The 22895-nt window shown below is 35.1% G+C and overlaps 1 protein-coding gene and 1 pseudogene across 1 annotated transcript; one reads left to right on the forward strand and one right to left on the reverse strand.

The window, feature by feature from the left end:
* The first annotated feature begins 11521 nt into the window (after positions 1-11521).
* LOC146906099 (endoribonuclease Dicer homolog 2 pseudogene) lies at positions 11522-13263 on the forward strand (annotated as a pseudogene).
* Positions 13264-14363: 1100 nt separating this feature from the next.
* LOC146906100 (uncharacterized) lies at positions 14364-15299 on the reverse strand. Its single transcript, XM_085728739.1, has one exon. It carries the CDS (start codon positions 15297-15299, stop codon positions 14364-14366), a length of 936 nt encoding a protein of 311 aa, XP_085584865.1.
* Between the last annotated feature and the right edge of the window lie 7596 nt (positions 15300-22895).

Raw genomic sequence — 22895 nt, forward strand, 5'->3', positions numbered from 1 at the left:
TTCGTACTTCTATTTCCCGTAGAATCCCAAGACTAGCTCGTGCATTTGGTGCGAAATCAATCTTAGGGACGTCTTGTGTCAACGGAAATTCACTCAAAGGTAAGGGCGGTATTCCGTACAATTATATATTCATAATCTCATGAGCTAAGTTGAACGTAGAACCCTTATCCTTATAAGAGGATAAAACTTGAATATGAATAAAAGAATGAAATATATGTTTTTATTGCATTTCATATGTGGTGGAATAGTATCATCTTTTGTGGCATAGCCTGGCATTATGTTTGAGTTTCTCGTGTTAAAGAAAAGATGATTTTTGATGAAGGTTTTGAAAGAAAGTTTGAATTTTGATTGAAATTGTGAAAATGATGATGATTACAAAAGATTATACATCATGCATAGCATGGCATATAGTTGTGTCATAGGTGCCAAATGGGGCGATTGTCATTGTGCCAATTCGGGCGATTATCACTGTGCCAAATGGGACGATTTATCAGTGTGCCAATTGAGGCGATTTATTATTCTGCCAAATGGGGCGATTTGTCTTTAGGTGTCAAATGGGGCGATTTTATTATTATGCCAATTGGGGCGATATCCGGATCATGGTCTAGTTGCATCTCATGCAACATTTGCATAAAGTTTGTATTTTAATTTATGTTATTTGTATTGAGCTTTTGACTTTTATGCGGTGAGTGTTTTATTGTTCTTCTTATCTTGTGTCTTTATGTCTATATGATTGTATTTTTGTGGTTTAGGAATACTGACCCCTTACAACCAACATTTTAGGTACTGATGAGTTTGAAGATTTGAAGCAAAAATGATGTTTAGCTTGTGCGTGCAGGGAAATAAATTTGGGTTTTTCTTTAATTGTAATTTAGAATATTTCTTGAAGTTTATTATTTTTAGTGAAATTTATTTAATGTAATTAAAGAAGTTTATTTTCTTAAAAGAAAATAAAAATATACTCATATTTTATAAAGAATAATTTTTTTTAAGTAATGTCTTGGATTAAATTCGGGGGTGTTACAAGGAGGGTAAGAATTAGGAGAGTAGTATGCCTTGTAAGGTTCTTGCCGATGAGGGAGGGTGGAAGTTCCAACAGAAGGTTGCGGGTAGGAAACGAAACAAGTGGGGGAGACACTCGGGTCCTCGAAGATGTTTCAGCGGTGGTACCATTTCAGCAGAGAAGTTTTAGTCTTTGAAGTGAGGAGTTATGGTGACAACCTTGGAGGTAGATTAGTACTAAGTATAGGTTGAAGAAATGAGAGAGGGGCATGAGTTTGGTATTGAGGGTTAACAAGTTAGGATGATGATATGAGTTGAGAATTTTCAGTTCGACCTTGTAAGCTTAACTGTGAGCCAGTAAGTTGTAGCAGAATGATGGATGTGATTTAGATTAGTTATCGACTGGGATGGAAATCATTTGGCGGGAAGTTTCCATAGGGATAGTCGTCATATGTTTAAGAGAAAGGTATTCTTGGAGGACATAGGTTAAGTAGTATTCATTTACATAATGAGAAATATAAGTTTCGATTAGTTGAATTATCCTAGTAGGATTGAAGTGTAGGCAACCTCGTGTTGTGTTTTAATCTTTTACATGAGTTATTGGATAGTAGGTTGAGGATCCAAGCGGCCGTGTCATTAAGAAACCAAGGGTGAGGTACGATAAATTCAAGAGAATGTTCGAAGGATTTAACATATAACAGGTATTGGATGTATGTCGAGGGTTGATGACGCGTGAAGGTGTAGTCTGTAGCTAGTTGAAATTCTATTGCGTTAGGAATCTGGATTTCTAAAACTGAACATGAATGAGAGGAGTATATAATAGGTATAATGGGGTAGCATCGGGTGAAGACGTTTTATCCAGAGTAGTTACCTCCAAGCAATTTTCGAGGGCGAAAATCCTTTTAAGTGTGGGAGAGTTGTAACACCCCAATTTTCTATTTTTAATTAATTCTACGATTTTTAATAAGTGGAGTTTTGATTATTATTATTATTATTATTGTTGATGCTTCTTGTGCTTGAGTGTTATATTTTTGTTGAGAAAATAGAAATAATGATGTGGAGTGGGAGGTGGTTTGAGAACAATAAAAAGAAACGAAGAGGAGAGTCCTAACAAAATAAATAAAGAGTCGTGGATGTAGAAAGTAAGATTTTAATAAGTGGGGGTGGGGAGAAGTAAAAGATTAGTGCGTAGGAAATAATGGCAATTATAACGATTAGTGAGCCCATATATAAATGGGAATATTAGGGTTTAGTAATCAGTTTTGATGATTAGATAAAAGTAGAAGAGAAGCAAATGGAGAGAAGTGGAACCCTAGTGCAGCAACATCGAGCCAAACTGAAGGTTTCTACAGATTCGAGGTAAGGGCGAGAATCTAATCATCTCTAGGGTTTATATTTTTATTGTGGGGATGTAAAGAGGTTAGAGTAGGATGTTGTTGTATGCTGTGAGATTGTGTTTGGAGAATGATGATGAACTAACTAAAAGATGAAGTTGAGACAGGAGAATTGAGGGTTATTATTGAAAGATTAAAATTCAAAAACCAAAGTTTGGGTAATTGATTTGAGAATTTAATCATAGGAAGAGCGATGCAATTAGATAAATTGTGTGAAAAAGTAGTGTTTGAATGTTAGGGTAACCCTAAGTAATGTTTCATATCAGTTTGGGATCATAAGGGCTCTTAGAGTGGACATTTAGGGCAATTTAGAAGCATTCATGTAGCTAAAAAATGTAGAATTTGGACACATCGTAGCGCTGCGCTGCAGAAAGGGCGCACAACGCCCACAACCCGAGAGCTGGCGCCTCAGGTGTCTGTTCCTGACGCCTAGTGCCCGCATATAGGTGATTTTCACCCATTTTCGTTCCGAACTGGGTCTTGGTGTAAACATGAAAGTCGCAGGTATGGATGTTAGCTTCATGATGTCTTTGGTCTCACCTCAAGAGGACATCCACAACGTGAGTTATGGACAAAATACTACACAGGGGTCAGCACGGCTATGCGATCTGCCTAAGTTCAAGAAAACCAATCTTTCCACCATTCTCTGTACCGAATTGGATTTAGGTCTCTTCATGGAAGATGTAGATAAAGGTGTTAGATTTCATTTAGCATTGGATGGAATCCATTAGTCCCTCTAGAACTTGAGTTATGATTTAAACACCGCACCTGGGTCATGATACATTTTTAATAAAATTTGAGTACAATATTTTTAGTGGACTCTTCAACATCTATAAAATTAGTAGTGACTTTAAGAAATATATTAGTGTGTAAAATAAATGTAAGGACCCCTAAATTACATATATAGATGAGGGAGTGTGTTCGAGCATAAGTAGAAGAGATCACCTCAGGATAATAACAAGCTTAAGTATGAACCGAAGATAATAGTCTATGAGAAATTAAGAATGTCAAGATGACTTGGAAATAGGAAGTGAAAGATAATATGGATGACGCTACGAGGAATATTAGTAGAGGGGTAAACACTTAAATTAGAATGAAGAAGGGGGTATACTATTAGAATGAAAGATGTAGTAATGGAGAAGACGAATGACGAGTGTAGATTCCAAATGTAGTAATGAATAACAAAGGAATGTGATGTGTACATATGCTTGTGTAAGTTGTTGTTTAATGATGAGAGGTTACTGTCGTAAGATGAAGATCTATGTTGATATGATAATTGTTTAATGGTGATGTTGAATGATGTAATAAATGATGTTTGTGAATGACGAGCAATGCTGATGACGTATCTTGTTTAGGGTGACGGGTAATTGATGAAGTGGGTTATGTTGCGAGTAGGAGTTAAAACATTGGGCAAGGTCGGTGGTGATAATAACAGTGGGAAAAGATATCCAATTAACTAAGTTTATAAGACGAAAATTCAATAAAGCAAATAGCGTGGGTACGTGGTGAGTCTAAAAACACACGATATAGTAAAAGGAGTATAAGATGATGAATAAAACGGGGATCAATTAGAAGAGGGTAAGATGAATAGGAAAGAGGATAAGAGGTAATAGTTATAATGGTTGACGATGATAATAACGACTAGTATCGAGAGAATGAAACCTTGAATTATAATGTAGTCTTAGTGAGGAAAGTTGTTGAAGTCGAAATTAATGATAAGGTGAGATAATAACTTTAAATTAGAATGAAGTTAAGATTAGGGGAATAGATGATGAATAGATGACTATGAACATCATAACAAAGTAATAAGATATAAAATAGTTTTATTGAGGAGAATAAGCATGAAAGATTTAATGGCAATGGTGAGGAAGAACCTAGTTATTTAGGGAGGGTAAGTTGTACGTAATGATAATGAATAAGAAAACATCTTGAGACTAGGAATTTCATAATAAAAATCAGAGCTTCTCAATCATAACGGAATGTCACATTCTTTTCTTAAAATCATAAACTGAATAAATAAATATTTATCCTTCAAAATCCAACAACGTAATTATTTTAAACTTCGCAGCGGAATAGTTTCAACAACTTAAACATAATCTTTGGCACAAGGGCTTCAACATAAATCTCATAATATCTTGGTTCAACAATAGCTCTTGGAAAATTCATAAGGTAATACGTAAGGAACAGAAAACAATGACAAAATTCCCATCCCGTTACGTATCAGAGCACCTAAGACACACACTTGTGAGGAGTCCACTCACGACCGCAACTAGTCTTGGTTACCTGCAAGTTACCCATACGAAGAGCAACATTTTCAAGCAGAAGGGGTGAGATTTCACAAACAACAATATTAAGCATATAATTCATCAATTACATTTAACAACATAAACATCATCAACATATCATAATAATAATAATCATGTAACATCATATCATCATCATAAACAACTTCATATTAATCATCGACATCAACTTCATAATCAATCATCAACATCAACTTCATAATCAACTTCGTAAATTAATCTTTAACAACTTGACGACTTTGACTCGACTATGCAACTTCAACTCGACTATGCAACTCTTAACATCTTAAATTATCTTGACAATGCAAATGCATGTGGTACCAATCAGGGCATCAAGCCCCCAACATATTTGAGCGTAAAAGGTTCCAGGGCATCAAGCCCCCAACATATTTGAGCAAAAGCTCCAGGGCTTCAAGCCCCCAACATATTTGAGCGTAAAAAGGCTCCAGGGCATCAAGCCCCAACATATTTGAGCAAAAGCTCCAGGGCATCAAGCCCCCAACATATTTGAGCAAAAGCTCCAGGGCATCAAGCCCTAAACTTTGAATGAGTATGCATGGACTCAACATCTTACATCTTAAACATCTTGAACATCATGAACATCTTATATGACTCCAATAATTTGGACGACATCTTACAACTTTACAACTTAGACCGACATTTACAACTTTATGAAATCAATGGTCAACAACAGCAAAACAGCAACATATGCAGCAAATAACAGCTCTTATACATCATATAATCATTATAGAATGAATCGCATCAACATAATCATCATAAGTAATACTTAAGGTGCATATTCAACAACATCACATTACTATTAATATTAATCATCTTAATTCAGGTCTTCTGGACAACTTCTAACATCATCAATAACTTTCATTTCCTACCCCAAGGTCATCTCAAGACTACACGTGCGAAAAGGATCGCAAGGCAACAATTCAAGGCAACCTACCACTAGTTAGACTCATCACAGCCAGTGGCGGAGCCACGTTGTACTCAGGGGATGCACCTGCATTCCCTCAACTCTTGCAATCTATACCAATTTTTTAATGTTTTGTTATTTTGAACCTCCTCAAAATTAACTCTTGCACCTTACTATTGACTATTGCACCAACTCTGTTTCTTCTCTCAAATTAAAGTTACATACAAACTATAAAGCCTGACTCAACATAGGTTTTATATGATTTTATATTATGGTAGCATATTACAAGGATGGAATACTTAAAAGATTTACTTAAAATGGCTTTATAAGGAATGGAACCCATTGCGGCGTGGCATCACAAACTTGGTAGCTAAGCCAAAATCATGCAAAGTAATATATAAATTGTAGATTATTTAGTTTCTTTTTTTGTTTCAGTTCTAAAGGATCAAAATTGATTTTTATTTTGTCTTCATAATTGATTTTACTTGAAGTTAGGAATTGCAGTTTTTCATTTTATAATTGATTTTCACACACAAATTTATAGTTCAAATTACTTTTACATGAAATTGTCTAAACATAAATTATTTTTGTGAGAATCACTTTTAACCAAAATTAATTCTATGGATTCAATTCTAGGTATCAATTACTTTTATATATATACTATTAAAAAGATGGACACCAGTGTGTTTGTCTAACCCTTTTTCTATTGCGCTTAATTATATAGATATAAATAAGATTAAAATTAGTTTTTTTTACTGTGCTAAGTTTATATTGAATTGTACAAAATAGAAGATATCGTTCATATTTTAGCGGGGTTGGTTCCTACAATATTTTAAATAATAATATAAAAAAGATAAAATAGTTTAAATGAACGGTAAAAACGAAAGTTTTTTTTTTACATATAGGTATAAGATAATTATAATTATTTATTAAAATTCAAAAGTTCGAACCCCCTAACCTAGGGTCCTGACAACGCCACTGATTACAGCATAGGTTAAATACTCTTAAACACCTTAATTAAACTCATAGTACACAAGCTTTGAAATTTGGAGACAAACCATAAGTTTTGGTTTAACTTAGAAATAGTTATGCTGAATTTTCATAAAGTTTTACCAAGACCCACTTGGAGTATTTTCATCATAGCTCAAAATCTAAAAATCATTTTTGAGTCAAACCAAGACCATTAGAAAGCTAACAGAATTATCTAAAACTTTCATGTTTACAACTAAGGCCAATTCAAAACAGAAATGTGTGAAAAGACACAAGAACGCAAAAATCGAAGTCCTGACAGCACGCAAACGAAGGCACAACAAAGCAGTCACCCAAGAGGGGCTGCCTTGCTGCGCTCAGGCGCTGGCAAGCTGCGCCCAGGCGTGGGCAGGCAGTAGTCAGTGACCTGCGCTGCAGCTCTGTGCAGTCCTGGTTTTTCCCCGGTTTTACCGTTTCGTCCGTAAAAACCTAACCGTTACCCCGATTTCAATTCCGTTTTCGCCTACGCGTTCTATTCGACAAATCCTATCATATTTTACTAAAAAATCATATTTTCAAATCTCCAAAATAGATTATCCCAGAATCACATATTTCCCAAAAACACTTAAAATTACTTTTTCTCAAAATCTCAATTTTCATCAACCCAACCCCAAAACTGGTTCTAATCATTGTACTATGAAAGTTCTAAGGTCTGAACACTGTTTTCCTACATCAATTCAACAGGTTTCCATCATCTAATCAACAATTTAAAACTTCTAACCCTAATTCCCAAATTCTCACAAACTAAACCTACAACATGTTAGATGCAATTTCAGAATCACAGACTTAATATTACTGAAAGACCGTCTCACCCTTACCTTAGATTGATTAGCAGCAAGGTCTACAGACTTCTCCTTCTCTGACTCTTCTCTTCTCTTCTCTTCTCTCTAAACCTTGTTTTCTCCAAATCCTTGTTTTTGCATATATTAATCTTTCAACCTAATCTCTCCTATATTTATATTACTAATTACTCTTCTTAAATCTGATTAGGCCCAATAACTCTCTTCTTTCTATTTCAGCCCCCAAATCTACTTATTCTAATAATTATATTTCTCCACTAAATATATTCTTCCACTAAATATATTCTCCCACTAAATATATAAAATAGGGGTTACTAATAAATATTAACACATAATAAAAATATCACTTATCAAATATATTAATTAAATTATAAAAAGACTCTAAACTCAATCAAATAAATGAATAATAAAATAAAGCCACTTAAATAGACTCTAACTCAACAAAATAATTAAATAACAACGAGGGCGTTACAATATCAAAATAAAGTTTATAGAGAGCCTAGAATAAATGAGAGAATAGAGTATTTCCATAAAATGAATAATGAAATAAAATAGAGGGATGTTGACGTAGGAATGAGTCATGCGTAAGGGTTGGATTAATAAAGAGATAAGGTGGTGATATAAACGGTTGATAGAGAGTAATGATGAGGAATCCATACTGTCACAGAGAGTGATGACGATTAATATTATATATATGTAAAAAAATTACTACGATAGGAAATGATGATGTTATATTATAATAATGATGAGAATGACGATGTCTATGTTGTTGTGATGATGTGGTGATGGTCTTTTGAGTGCTTGCATTAGAGTCGTGCATTAATATATGGGTTATGTGATTAAGTGTATACGTGTAATACTTGTTGAATTTAATTCTTTACGTTCATATAGAGTCTAGAGCTTGGTGTCGTGCATTTATGTCGAGAAAAGTCCGGTAATATACCTCTGGAAAATTATGCAGGTGAAAGTCCAGTAACATACCTCTGGAAAATTATGCAGGTGAAAGTCCAGTAACATACTTCTGGCAAATTATGTAGGTGAAAGTCCAGTAACATAACTCTGGCAAAATGATGAGTAGGTGTGGTACCACATTCATATAGGTTGATAAGAGAGTCCATATGCATATATATGATGATGTTTTGTGCTTGGTGGTCTTAAGCGTGAAAATGATGTGTTGCAGTGATCTGTGAAAGAAGAGATTATGCATAATAACTGTTGAGAATGAAGATATGGTGGAGATTATATTATTTTGATGTTTATTTAATCTGCGTGTTTTCCCTATTATTATGTTATGACAGAAATTCTCACCCCTTATTTTGTTGTGTTGTTTTCTATATGGTGTCTGTACTTTGAGTACAGATACTCAGGTTGACAAGGAGTGGCTATGGGACGTTTTAGAAAGTGGAGATGAGGGAATGCCTCCGTTTAGTTCTGTTATTAGTAGTTGAATAAGCATGTAGTCGCTACGAGCTCTGATATTGTAACACTAGGGTTGGGAATGACGATTTAAATTTTAATTGCAGTTTGAGTTGAATCTTGGAAACTTTGATATTTTCCTGTTTATGATTATTAAACGACAAGTGTGAGTTTATTAATATGATCAGTTAATAATTTTCTTCTTCTTCGGTGGATTTATTTTAAAAGAAAACATTTTATCGTTATTTTGTTAAATAATATCGAGTTTTGTAACATCCTTAGTACTAAATATATTCTTATTATTTAAAAATTATCATTGGGGAAATAGGGTGTTACAGAAAAGGCACCCCAAAACATCTCACCCATGCACCTCTCTCGTAATTCATAACAGTCTCCTTCGTCCAAGGTCTACAGTCATCCAAAAAATTACCAATCAAATCAGTCGCCGCATTAAAGAGTTCGACAACATCACCATCCACACAAGGGTGCAATAATACATTATCCGCACCTAAAGGTATAAGTCTGAAATCCACGAACCCCGCATCCAAGAGCGATTTTTGAACAACAGACAAACAACAACCATTTTTAATTTTAGAAACAATACTCTTAGATGCCCAAGTGATATATCTTCTTGATACGGCATAAACTTACAGGTCGCCTTTGCTGCAATATCAGGACCACCAACCGTCTCCTTCTCCACCCCTTCTGCAATCTTCGACACTCCCTTGACTTCCCCACCTCATACTTTCGACCCTACCCTCTCCTTCTTCCCTGGACACACAATCTCCCCCACCTTAACCACCAACTCCCTCTCCCTCTCCTCTTCACTTCTAATGGCTGCTTCCTTCACCTTTTCTAAATCTAATTTACGGTTACCCTCCCTCGCACCTTCTACTCCCTTCAACTCCCTCGATTTTTTTCCTTCCTTCAAGCCACCATTTTTTTCTCCCTCATTCCTATGGTTCACCCTCCCCACTACTGCCTCATGTCTCCCTTCTTCCTTCACGAACCTATCAAATTTAGCAACATTCTCAAACAGTCGCAAGTCCCTAAAAAATACATCGTTAATAGCTTTATTCAATTTAGCCACATCCCTAACTTTCAAAAACTTAACAAATCAAAAACGTTGTCCATGAATATAACGGTAAAGAGAAACATAAACGTCTGACAAAATACCACACACCTCCAACCCTTTCCTTAAGTCAATTATAGTAATCAATTAGGGAAATTAGTGATGTAAAACATAGCAGATACCTGGGTCGACATGGCTGGAGCATTACCATGTTCACCCACATCAAAACCTGATGCTGCATTTTTCACAATTGCACTACAACCACCTCGTGTACCCCCTTTAACATGCTGACCACCATCGTTTTCCTTTGCTGCACCCTCCCGAGAGCACGAAAACGGGCGATCACGACGGTGTGTCAGTGATCGCCCACGTCCGTAATCATGGATACCCCTATCCCTATATTGCAATGCACTCCATCTTTCTCTACTTCTAGACCTGAATTCGTCGTCTCCCTTCCAAACCACACTGTCGTCATTGCCATGAACCTCCATGTCCGTTTCCCTACCGCTGTCCGTTCCGTCCGCACTTTTCTGGTCCCAATGCTTTCCTTCCATTGTAACTCACCCAAGTCCATTCCCCTTGTTTCCCTCACATTTGTGCCTTCCTGGCATATGGCCCAATCCCTCCCTGATGTCTCTCTATCGGTGAAAGGACCCGACACGGTGGTTCCCGACTGTGCCAGTTGCCACAGCCTCTCACAATGCCTCTAATGCTCATCTCACAGTCGCTCGTGTTTTCTCTCAGTCGCTTCTCTCAGTCTCTCATTTTTTCTTTTGCTATGTCAGCTAGTGAAGAAGGATAATTATCCATTTGTATACTATTTCTTCACTTGAATAACTGATTTCTTGATACAGTGTTTTTAGAAGTTTGCAGAAGTTTATAGTTATTATAATTTTGACCATATAATGGGTGCGTTTGTTTCAGCTTTAAAAAAATAGATTTTGAGATGAAAAAAATCTAGAGATTTTTAAAAAAAATCTAAGGGTGCATTTGTTTAAGATTTTTTTTAAAAAAAAATCTATTTTTTGGGTTAAAAAAACCACTTTTGTCATTTTTAGGTGTTTGTTTAGGATTACCTCTTTGATTTTGAAAAATCTATTTTCAAAATCAAAGAGGTAACACATGAACTAGTTAAAAATCATTTTTTTGTGTAGTTGACAAACACAAATAGGTTCAGATTTTTTTAAAATCTCTAAAAAAAAAATCTCTAGATTCTTGCAATACAAAATCTATTTTTTTAAAGCTAAAACAAACACACCCTAAAGCTATTCTGTTTGTTTACTAGCATTTTTTTTTTGAAAGATGTTTGTTTACTAACATAAAAATCATTTTTTAAGATCTGAAGCTCTTACACTTGAGTTCCTTGTATTTAGAAAAAAATAGATTTTGGAAAAGCTACTTAAAATAGATTTTCATTTTGAAGCTAAAAATGATTTTTTTTAACAAAATGATTTTAGGTGTGATAGTTTCTAAGGGGACAAAAATTTATACTCGTGGAAATAGAAAATTGAAACGGAAAGTTGTTGCTGATGCTGTCGATGCTCTAATCAGTGCATTCCTTAGCGCTGGTGGTGAGATGTATGGCTGCGTTGTTGTTTATGGATTGGGTTGGTATCACAGAGGATTTTAATATTACACCCTTTGAGAAACAACTCAATGCTTGTCCCGACAATCTAGTTAAGTTCAGGTTTCTAGAATCTCTTCTGAAGTACTTGTTTATGCACCGTCCTTTGTTATTGGAAGCAATGACACACGGTTCTTACTTGCTGCCTGACCTCCGTAGATGCTATCAGGTACTTACTGTTGGTATTATTCTACATATAGAAATAAGATATTAGCTTATGTGTATCAATGTAAGTCGGAATTTTCTTTGACGCTATATTGATTTGCTTATCATCTTCACGATCAATTGTATTTCCCTCTAAAGTTCTGTTTATATTGTTTTTGTATGAGCATGTCTTAGCACTTGTAATGCTCTTTAAGCGAGCTTATCAAAACAATATACGGCATGCCTATAAGTTGTTTTCAGCTTATTTGCATTAGCTCTTCAGGATCATTTATGAAAGAGCTTTTAACTTAATAAAAATAGTTTAACTTTATTTTAGATTTTGTTACATGTTTCACTTTTGCCTAATTTTTATGTGATATATTACTTTCCCTGCAGAGACTTGAATACTTGGGAGAATCGGTGTTGGATTATCTCGTTACCACCCATTCGTATAAAGAATATCCTGGCATGTAACCCAGGCAGTTAACAGGTATGAGGTCAGCCTCTGTTAATAATGACTGTTATGCCTTGTGTGCCTTAAAGGTTCGACTGCATAATCATGTACGCCATGCCTCTGCTGAGTTAGAACAACATATTACAGCTGCAGTTGATAAATTTAACAAACAGTTTCCATCACAAACTTTTGGATGGGAGTCCAACACTTTGTTACCCAAGGTTAATTTTCCTAGATCTTGGAATAATGCTATTACAGTCATAGTACTGTTTGAGCAGAGAAAACACTACTTCAAAGTGGGGTTTTCTAGTGAAAAACTAAATAATTACAATCCTTAAGTTCAATACTGCTTCTATGCCAAGATTAGGATTAGAAACTGCATTTTGTTACTTTTGTTTTTAGTTTTAGCTATGCTATTTGGTATGGTAGTTTCTCTGATGAAGCTGTTACAAATACCAAAACTTTAGTGGTCTGGTCTCTGTGATCAAAATATCATATGCTAACAGATGTAATCTATGTAGAACATACACTTTACATTGATAGCCCATCTGGTGCTGACATCGACATTACTCCGACACATGTGACAACATTCGATTACTTCATTTTCTCAAATAATTATCGGTGTGGATGTGTCTATGTCAATGTCGTGTGCTTTTCATGTGTATTTTAGTGTTTATAGTGTATAATTAATAGCTTTGTCTTTTTAGGGTAATTAGTTCTTGAACATAATTTAAAGAAGTAAATGTTGTTAGTGCAATTTCTAATGTTGTGAATCTCATGATCAACTATGATGTGTAAACAGTTACAACACCAGTTAAGATTGTTCCTATCGTTCGCAGGTACTTGGAGACATCATAGAATCTATAGCTGGTTCTATATTGGTTGATTCAGGATACAACAAGGAGGTTGTGTGGCAAAGCATAAGGCCTCTTTTGGATCCCCTTGTGACACCTGATACTTTAACAATCCATCCGATTAGAGAATTAACTGAATTGTGCCAGAAAAAGAATTATACCAAGGAGAAGAGCATGTCCAGGAACGACGGCGTAACTAGTTGTAGAATCGCGGTAGTCGCGTATTGCATAATTCATCAATACTAGTACAAAGGTTCTACTGACAAGAAAACAGCCACTAGACTAGCCTGCAAGGGAGTTTTGAATTCTTTGCGGTTGAAGGAAACACAAGACCAGTGATATACTTGACTTTTGTATATCTCAGGAATTGTAAAAACAGATGGATGTAATTTTTTAACTGTGGTATTAGGTTTTCTTTAAAAATGATATCGAAGGTTACAATTTTTTTGTCACAGATGTTTTGGATACATGTCATGCAAATTCTGTATTTCTTATAATAGAACTCCAAACTTCTTTTGAGAAAAGAAGAGGATCTCAACTCCTTTCCTTTCACATTAACCAAACAAAAAGACTTCTAACTTAAGAAATTTGTCTATATGCCTTCTGCCATTTCATGTCTACAAAATTTTCGTAACACACATTTACGTTTGTGAGCGTGAGTCGTGTTTCAATATGGTTGTATATAAGGGTACATTATGGATGTGTACCTGTCACGGTTGTAGGAAAGTGAAACTTTTAGGCAAACTAAAGTATAATTTCTTTCTTAAAACAAGATATAATCTGTAAGGAAATCATGGAGCGCAAGGCTCGAGAGAATGACTGCAAAATATATTCATTTATGGCAGCTGAAAGGCCTGTATTTCTTCAAACATTGTCACATTATACTAAAACATAATGAACCTATTATACATCTTAAATGCTAGCTTTAGTTCTGAAGTTTAAATCTTATAAAGCAGTTATCAATCTATTATGTAATATGAGAGTCTCTTTCCTTAGGGGCCTTTGTTAGTTCACTGAAAAAGTTTGATTTTCTTTTACCATAAAAAAGCACAAAGTTTTGTATAGGAAAAATTTCAAGAACCTTTATCACAAGCTTTCGAAGTTATGATAAAATTAAAAGATCCCAGCAAAAAAAAAAAAAAGCTTATATTTTTATCAGTATGAAAGCTTAAAGAGAAAAGGATGTTGCAACCACAAATGGAAATAATAATAACAGTATAATGCAATAACAAAGGTACAAATCATCACTGTAGTTAATAGTACAAATCACACATTCACATAAACAAAGCGAGCCAACTGTTACTGAAAATTGTAGAAGACAAACTAAAAAATAACAATATAGTATCCTAAACTTGTTTTCTATCAGAATAATTCTTTCTCATCTTGTTAATCTTCTTTCCTTTTCTGTCCTCAACTGCCCACTCATCATTCAAACACTTCCATCTTTGCTCAAAACTATCACCAAGCCTCTTTGCAACTCTGTAAATATCACTCCTTGGATGGTTTGTTGACAACACATTAGAGAACACATGTCTCATGTCATACGCAAAGTCTTCAGGTGATGAATACACTCTCAGTTTGGCCTTAACATCGTTCAACCTTATTGGTTTTGACTTTTTATCAAAACTTGTTGAGTCAAGAGGTTCTTTGAATGCCCAACCATCTCTTCCTTCCATCATCCTGTTCAAAATCACCCAGCACCGCATCCTCTTAAGACGTTCCATCGGTTTCTTTTTCGCTTTTTCACCTTCACTCTTTTGTTGAGACATTGTTGTTGAACCCTTGGCGTGTTTTGGACTTTCCTCCGACAGTTTTTCAGAAACCCTTGACGTTTCTTTGTCTAAAGACGACAGTTTTATGTATCGCTGATCATCGGAAACTTGGTTCTTGTTTTTTAGGGCATAAGCATTGTCTTTTTGTCGAGACAGCAGAGTTGTTGTTATTGTTGATTTCTCCTTCGGTTGTGAAGTTTCTTTGACTGATGTTTTAGAAACATGGTTGTTGAACATGTTCTTGTTGTTTTCGACAACACTGTCACATGTTTCTGGATGAGACAGAGTTGTAGTAATTGTATCTTTTGTAGCAGAAGCATCAACCCAATAACATGTTACAATGGGTTTTGGTTTTGCAGAAAAAGAATCATCATGTTGAATCTTTCTCCTCTTAGAAGAAGAATCAGCATCATGATCATTCTCAGATTTGTGTTTTTGAGAAGGGTAACAGATTTTAACAATAAGTTTTTTACAAGGTTTCTCCTCCAATGTTTTCGAAGAACAACACATTGTTGTTGGCCCTCTCAAAAAAAAAAAACACATTGTTGTTGGAGAATAGGGTTTGAAGGATTAAGAGAAAGAGATGAATGAATGAATGAAAGGGTTTGTTAATTAGGGTTTGAACGATTACGAGAAAAAGACAAGTAAAGCAATTGATCAATGAATGAAAGGGTTTGTTTATTTAGGGTTTATTAAGTGAAAGATATTGAAACAGTTTGAAGGGTTTATAAACTGTGTGACTTGCGTCAATTGCACGAAACCCAACGGAACCTTCCTTTTATGATATTAGGAGGCGGTGCTTTCCTTTCCTTTACTAATTTCCACGTTTACATATTTTTTCTTCTTCATATTTGGCATTAAAGATGTGTATAAATATCCAATTTATATCCCCTCAAAAAAATCCAATTTATATTTTTCATTTTATTATTATTATTATTATTATTATTATTATTATTATTATTATTATTTTCTTTCAGTTACCACATAAAAGTTTCTTTTCATTTTTCTTCTTCTTTTGGTTACCACAAATCGGTTTCTTTTCCTTTTCATTATTATTAACATCCCTTGCGATTATGATCAATTTCTTGGTGTACGCTTACTATATGTTACGATAATTTGACTTATTTAGATGATAATTTTATCATTAGAAACTTCACTTTTTAGTGTAATTTTGTCGGCCTCTTTTTTTCTTTTTTTTTAAACCTTGAAATGCATAAGTTTTTCTATACATTTTTCTAGATGTTGATAAGTTGAAAATTTGTATAGACATTAAGAATTTGGTTGATTATGTAAGGATTATGAATTCTGTATGGATTATGAAATCTGAATGGATAATATAATTTGACTGGAAGTTTAAAAGTTGAGGTTTTTGGTATTTAAAATTTTTTTTTTCTTTCAAAAATCCAAGTATATCCATGAACACCCGTGGATATCTGATGATAAGTCATCTGACATTATTCTTAGCATCTTTTTTAGTCATATTTATTTAGTTTTAATTCAAAATAGATAAGTATTAGAGTAATTGCCTATGGTTTTCTGGACATTTTGTAATGTTTTCTATTTGAGTCATGTCATTCTAGTTTTTCTTGAAACATAGCAATTCTAGGGTGTTTTGATTTAATTCAAGACGTAATCAAGCAAATCAGCAAAGCACAACATCTTGAAGACTTGTGAATATCTTGAGAAGACCATGAATGAAAATTCAAGACGCCTAAAAAGAAATTACAAAGGGATGAATTATGTTCCCAAGTCCCAAGACATCTTATAAGAAAGTTGTAACACCCATACTAAACGTACCTATGAAGTTTAGCATGCATGTTATGTTCAGTACTGAATATATTAAAATTTACAACTTAAATTACATACGAATGAATATTTTATACAACATTATGCGTTCGTACAATTAATGACACACTACTACTAGTCCATAACTTAGAAAATACATCCTTGAATCCAAACATCCTGCAGCGGTACGAACGAACACTTGTTGATTATCCATCCAGCTACGAGCATGCAAAAACCATCCTGCTTATCTGAAACAAATAAGGATCGGGATGAGACATAATGTCTCAGTGAGTTCTACCTAATCCTAGGCTATAGGTAACCTCGAGGAAACCTATGGTCACCACATGTCTACAATACAACCTGACGGTTGATTATACGTGAGTGGTCATGCTTTCCTAGACGGTCGTGCATACTAGATCCGTCATAGGTTCATCTTACTTGTTATAGGTCTTCACTAACATCTCACGTGTCATGGCGGTTAAGGGGATCCTAAGACCTCTATGCCAAGATACGCTAAACGCATCGAGGCCTAACATAACATATTCATGACACGGTCCAAAACCAGACGATTAGGGAAACCTAAGATCGTCGTCGGTGCATCATTCATATCTTGCTTTATTGCACGACTTGCTCATGGCTAACCTCATATCATAATCATATTCATACATATTCATATTCATTCATATTCATACATAGTTATATTCATTCATTCATTAGGTTAGCGTTGAACAAAGAATCATTATCTTGATTCATTTTACGGAGTGTCCCGGGTGGAGTAACCCCGAGTACAATCCGTTACTAAACCGATGAAAACCTAGCTAAGGCACATCAGACTCCCTTAGTGACGTGCGGGCCCCCCTTGCGGAGCTTATCCTGTTTCACCTAGCGGAAACCCCTTGACATCCAACCTAGTGTGGATGACAAGAGACACGACACCTACGTCTTGCTTACTCAGTGACATGTGGGCCCCCTTGTGGAGCTTATCCCATTCCCATAATGAGAACCCCTTGAGATCCAACCTAGTGTGGATCACAAGAGACATGGCACCTACATCATTCTTTATTGTCATAGTCGTAGTCATTCATGACAGGTTTCTACCTAGTGTGGATCATAAGAGACATGACACCTACATCATTCTTTATTGTCATAGTCGTAGTCATTCAAAGTTTGTTTAAACGTTTCTAAACGTGAAAAGACACTCAAATCCATGTAAAACTTGAAGCAAAACATCCTTTCAACAAAAATCACCATTTGACCCATTTTCATGAAAACCTTCAGGAACAACACAAACTCATAGCAAGCTCAAAGGTTATGATTACCCAAGGTTTCAATCATCAACAACAACATCTCACAACAACAACAACAATCATAAGTGAATTCATCAACAACTCATCAACAACAACATCTCATTTCATCAATTTTGAGTGAAAACACAAAGCATACATATATACACATCTTGAGGATGTAATTTCATCATCAACAACTTAATTAACATCAAATTCACATACCCAAATATTGCATCAAACATAAGCACGAATTTCACCATTTAATTCCACAATAATCAATTATACAAATAATTAAGCACTTATGTATAGAATTAGGGTAGAAGCTATAACTAAAAGATTATGATTGAAATCTAGCCCCCTTACCTCAATAAGCAATAATCCTAGCCAAAGCTCCTAGAATCTCTAGCTCCTCTTGGTTCTTCAAGTTTTCTCTACAACCCTCTTCTCTTCCTCTTGCCCCCTTTCTCTTGCTCTTTCTCTCTCTACCTCTTCTCAAAATTGGTAAAATGATTTGTGAACCCTAATTCTCTTAAAGTCTAAGGCTTAAATAGGTTCACTACTATCGGGCTTAACCCATAAAGTCTTAATGGGCTCAACTACAACCCCATTGTAACTGAGTAAGATAATAATAGTTCTCACTAAGCACTAAAAACAACCCTCATCAAAATTACCAAATTACCCCGACTCACAAAATGACCAAAATACCCTTGAGTCCAAAATGTCTAAAATACCCTTCTAACACCGAATTCTAATAATCCCAACCAAACATACACACACAGAGGCAATTAATCACATATGAGCACATATAAACACATATAAAAACAATTAAATTAAATCTAGCGAAAATCGGGTTGTTACAGTCTGAATTAAGCAGAATTAGAAATGGCCTTTTAGCTCTTTTATGAAGGAGAAGCGCATATATCTTTTATCTATGCTTGGCTGGTGGAATAGATAATTGCATTTTTTAGAAATACTAAAAGCTGGTGATGACTTGTATTGGGTTCATCCCATTAATTTGCACTTAAAAGTGTTAATATGAATGTTTGAATTTATTGGATCTATATCAGAGATTTGGAGTTATTATTGGGTTTACATGCTTGGTAAATTTTGCACTTAGAAGTGTTGATATATTGAGGAAGAAGCAAATGGTGGAAGGATGAGATTACAGAGGGAGCATACGGAAGAGAAATACGAGAGGAAGATAAACAAATGAGAAATAATCAAGTGTACTTCATTTATTGCGTGCTCATTCAATCCAACGGCTCTAAAAGGTCTCTCATGGTAGGAGACTGTCATACCCCAATTTTTGCCCTAAGGATCATACATTCATACACTGACACACGTCGTTTAACCGTGATCGATATCTGACTTTTCAATAAAAAAAATCGACAGAGAGGTATTTTAAAATACCTCATTTTTTATTCCGAGTCGTACCCTCTTCCCTCTTTATTTATTTTAATTTCTATTTCCATCTTTTAATTTTTAATTAATTTCAATTTTACCTTTCTTTTAAAATTACTTTTAGAGATAAGTCCAAGTCTATATAGTCTTTTTATTTATTTATTGTTTATTTTTGTTTTGTTTTATTTCTACTATTATTTTTTTTATTTTAGTTTTAGTCTCTATCATTTTATGTTGTTATTATTTTTTTTTTTAGTGTCCATTTGAAAAATCCAAAAAATATGTGTCCTCATCCAAAACGCAGCCTGTCAAACGTGAATCAGTCCCAATTACTTTTCAAATTCATCTGCATCCCAAACTCTCAGGAACAAGTTTCTCAGTTTCATTTTCCCCCTTCCCCAATTCAAGCATATTTCTAGCACAATCCAACATTATAAAATGAACCTGCATCACAACACAGAACGGGGGCCAAAAATTCATGAACGCACAAACTGGGCCGAAATTCACAAAACCTGCACACAATATTCACAACACAATTAACCTGCACAGCCAATTCATTCGAACCTTTAAATCATTCAACAAACCAGCTTCAATGCTCACAAATCCAATCGACATAACCAAACATTAGTTTCAAACCACAAAGCATTCATCAAACCACAACCCTCTTTTTGTCAAACAATCACGATCCTATAAACTGCAATTTCTCAAACCCTCAAGAACCTCAAACCCATCACACATCAGTACCAATACTCCAAACCATTCCCAATCGAACCGCATAGCCACACAACCGTCGCCATCGAGCATCATCATACATCAACGCAGGCGTGAACCACAATCCGGGACTACCTCAATCACGGAATCAATCCAAACCAGCGCAGCTCAAACACAAGCCACACTGTCGCAACCCGAATCAGTACCAACACCAACCTGCATCGCACAACCGTACATCAGGACCGACGACAACAATCGACACCAAAGAATCAAACCAAACACAACAAACAGTAAGACAGAGCAATTTCGAAGCATAGGTTGACGACAACAGCAGCATCGGTGCCATCGTACTCAAACTCGACCAAGAAGAACCCAAACCGAATTCGAATTCAAATCCGAATCATCGAAACAGACAAGGAAGGAAAGGTACGAGTCTCGTTTTATCTATGTGTTTGTTTTATTGATTTTTGATTGTGATAAGTTGTTAGAATAGAAGGGGATTGAATAAAAAAAATAAAAAAAAATTAAGAAAGAAAAAGAAGCAGGAGCGTGAACGAGAAAGAAGAAAGAGAAGATGAAAAGAAGAATGAAGGGAACCTGTTGAGAAAGCCTATCTATAAGGCTGTGATGTTCCTGTGTGCGTGGGTGCATGGACTACCATGCACCCTCGCCTCCTTGATTGTCCCGATTTTGATCATGTGGCCAATGTTACCTTGTCCCTTGTTTGAATCTAGGCCTTTGGATCAATCAGACGGTCTGTCACTATCCCCTTGGCATTATGCACTCAATAACCCACCCAGACTTTTTAACCCAACCGACCCAGTTTACAAACCGACCCGGTTCGGTTCTTTTCCTTTTAAGCCCAGTTTTTTTTACTGCACCCCCCTCCCTGCATTTTATTCATTTTAATTACTCTTGCATTGCATATTTAATTTGCATTACATTTTATTTGTTTCTTTTGCATATTTTTTTATTAGGCTAGGTTTGTCATGTTATTTTGCATCCTCTTTTGTTTTGGCATTGTATAATTTAGATTGTATATTAGACTTCAATGTAATTCATTCATGCATTTTTAGCTTTATCTTTTTCCATTTTTATTTATTTATTACTATGTCATTTATTTTTTCCGTCAGATTTTAGAATGTAAACTAGGCTTGAATGTAAATAATTTATTTCCGTCATTTATTTTTTTCGCAGACATAGCATGTATATTAGGTTTTATGTAATAGCTTTAGGTGCATGTGTACGTGTGTGGGTGTATGCTTTATTTTTTATGCTTCATAGTTTAGGTTAAAGGTCTTGGTGGTGATCCGACGTCGCTACAAAGTACCTAAGCGTTATATTTTCTGCTCCGTTAGTTTAATTCCAATTATTTGAAAACAACAAAAACATTGCAAATAACAAAACACAAAAAATATTTTAAATAAACCTTGATCTTAAATCAAGTGACGTCCTTTTTATTTTCTTTCCTTAATCAAATTTCAATCAATTTAATCATATTTCAAGTCATTTTTCTTTAATATAAAAAATACAAACAAATTCATTTTTGCCATTTGGCTTTTCCATTTTAAAACTTTTTTTCAAACTAATAAAAAAACACACAATCAATCAAACGTCAGTTTTTTAACCACGAACTACGTGATTTTGATCCCTCACGGGTACGTAGGCAAAGGACATTTGTCTTTCCAAATCAATAAAATGTAGATAAACTAGGTCTCCTTTCTTTTATCATTTCAAACTACTTTTTTCTTCAAAAAATAAGCAAGTTATAGCACATTATTTAAATAAAAATCAAGAGGTTCCCGTAGAGTACTACGGACATAAAGGGTGCTAACACCTTCCCTTTATGTAACTAACCCCCGATCCCTAAATCTTTTCAAAATATGGGGTGTTTGAACTTTTTTCCCCTTTTTCTTAAAAAAATTAAATGTTCAGTCGTGAAATAAGTTAGCGAGTCAAACGCTAATCAAATAGCCTTGATCTCCAAAAAATGACGCGACAGAAATGGCGACTCCACTGGGGAACCCCCTAAGAGGGTTGAGCCTAACTTGGTCTTATTTAATTTTTGTGCTATAACTTGCTTAATAAAAATAAAATAAAAGATGGAAATACGTGTATATATGTTCTCCCTTCTTCTTTCTTCTTTCTTAAACGTGAGTGGTGAGATAAGTCCTACACCCGGGCTTGAGTGAAATATAAGATAGGACGGGGTACGATCATAGTGCCATACCAGGAGCTGTCCTGCGATATGTGTGCATGTGATATAACTCCACTCAACGTGGGTTTCAAGAGTAATATTATGTCACCATGAGCAGTCGTGATTGGCATTATTATTTTTGAAGTCCGTCAAATGTTGAGGACCTTTAGATCACCCTTAACCCATCTTGGCCTTTTAAGGACGTAGTGCGGTGGCTAAACCAAGAGCAGTCTTGACTTTAGTTGATACGCGATACTACACTCAAACTAGACCTCCTCGTGAATGTTATTGGACTAGAAGCAGTCTTATGCACCGATGCATTCACAAGGGTGGTTGTAATTTGGGAACTTGGTAGAACCCGTGATACAGGTATATTTGAAACCATAGTCCTTACCAAATGGCGTTGTTACCCTTGACTCCAACATCATGGACCTAATCCTCACCATGTTTTCTCCGTTCTTTAGCATATTCATGCATACATGCATACATTCCTAAAAACTTTTTCTCATTAAACATCGAAAGACTTGAATAAGTTTTTGTAAACATCAGAGGTATGGACCTTGTAAAGAGGAGCAACAAGAAATACAATTTCAAAAATCTTAAACTAGACCTTAGCTCTGTTGGGGACTTTGTCTTTGGCTTTGCTTTTTCTTAAGAGAACTATTTGAAATATCTCAAATTATCAAATGAAACAATGTTACTTATGATGTTTACAATTACTTTGAC

This window comes from Medicago sativa, chromosome 7, assembly GCF_051527215.1.
Source record: "Medicago sativa cultivar Bolivia chromosome 7, Bolivia_mono, whole genome shotgun sequence".
In the NCBI taxonomy this organism is placed as follows: Eukaryota; Viridiplantae; Streptophyta; class Magnoliopsida; order Fabales; family Fabaceae; genus Medicago; species Medicago sativa.

Bases quoted from the DNA above. Each gene is read 5' to 3' on its own strand.
- LOC146906100 (XM_085728739.1), bottom strand. From the start codon at position 15,299: ATGTGTTGTTCTTCGAAAACATTGGAGGAGAAACCTTGTAAAAAACTT.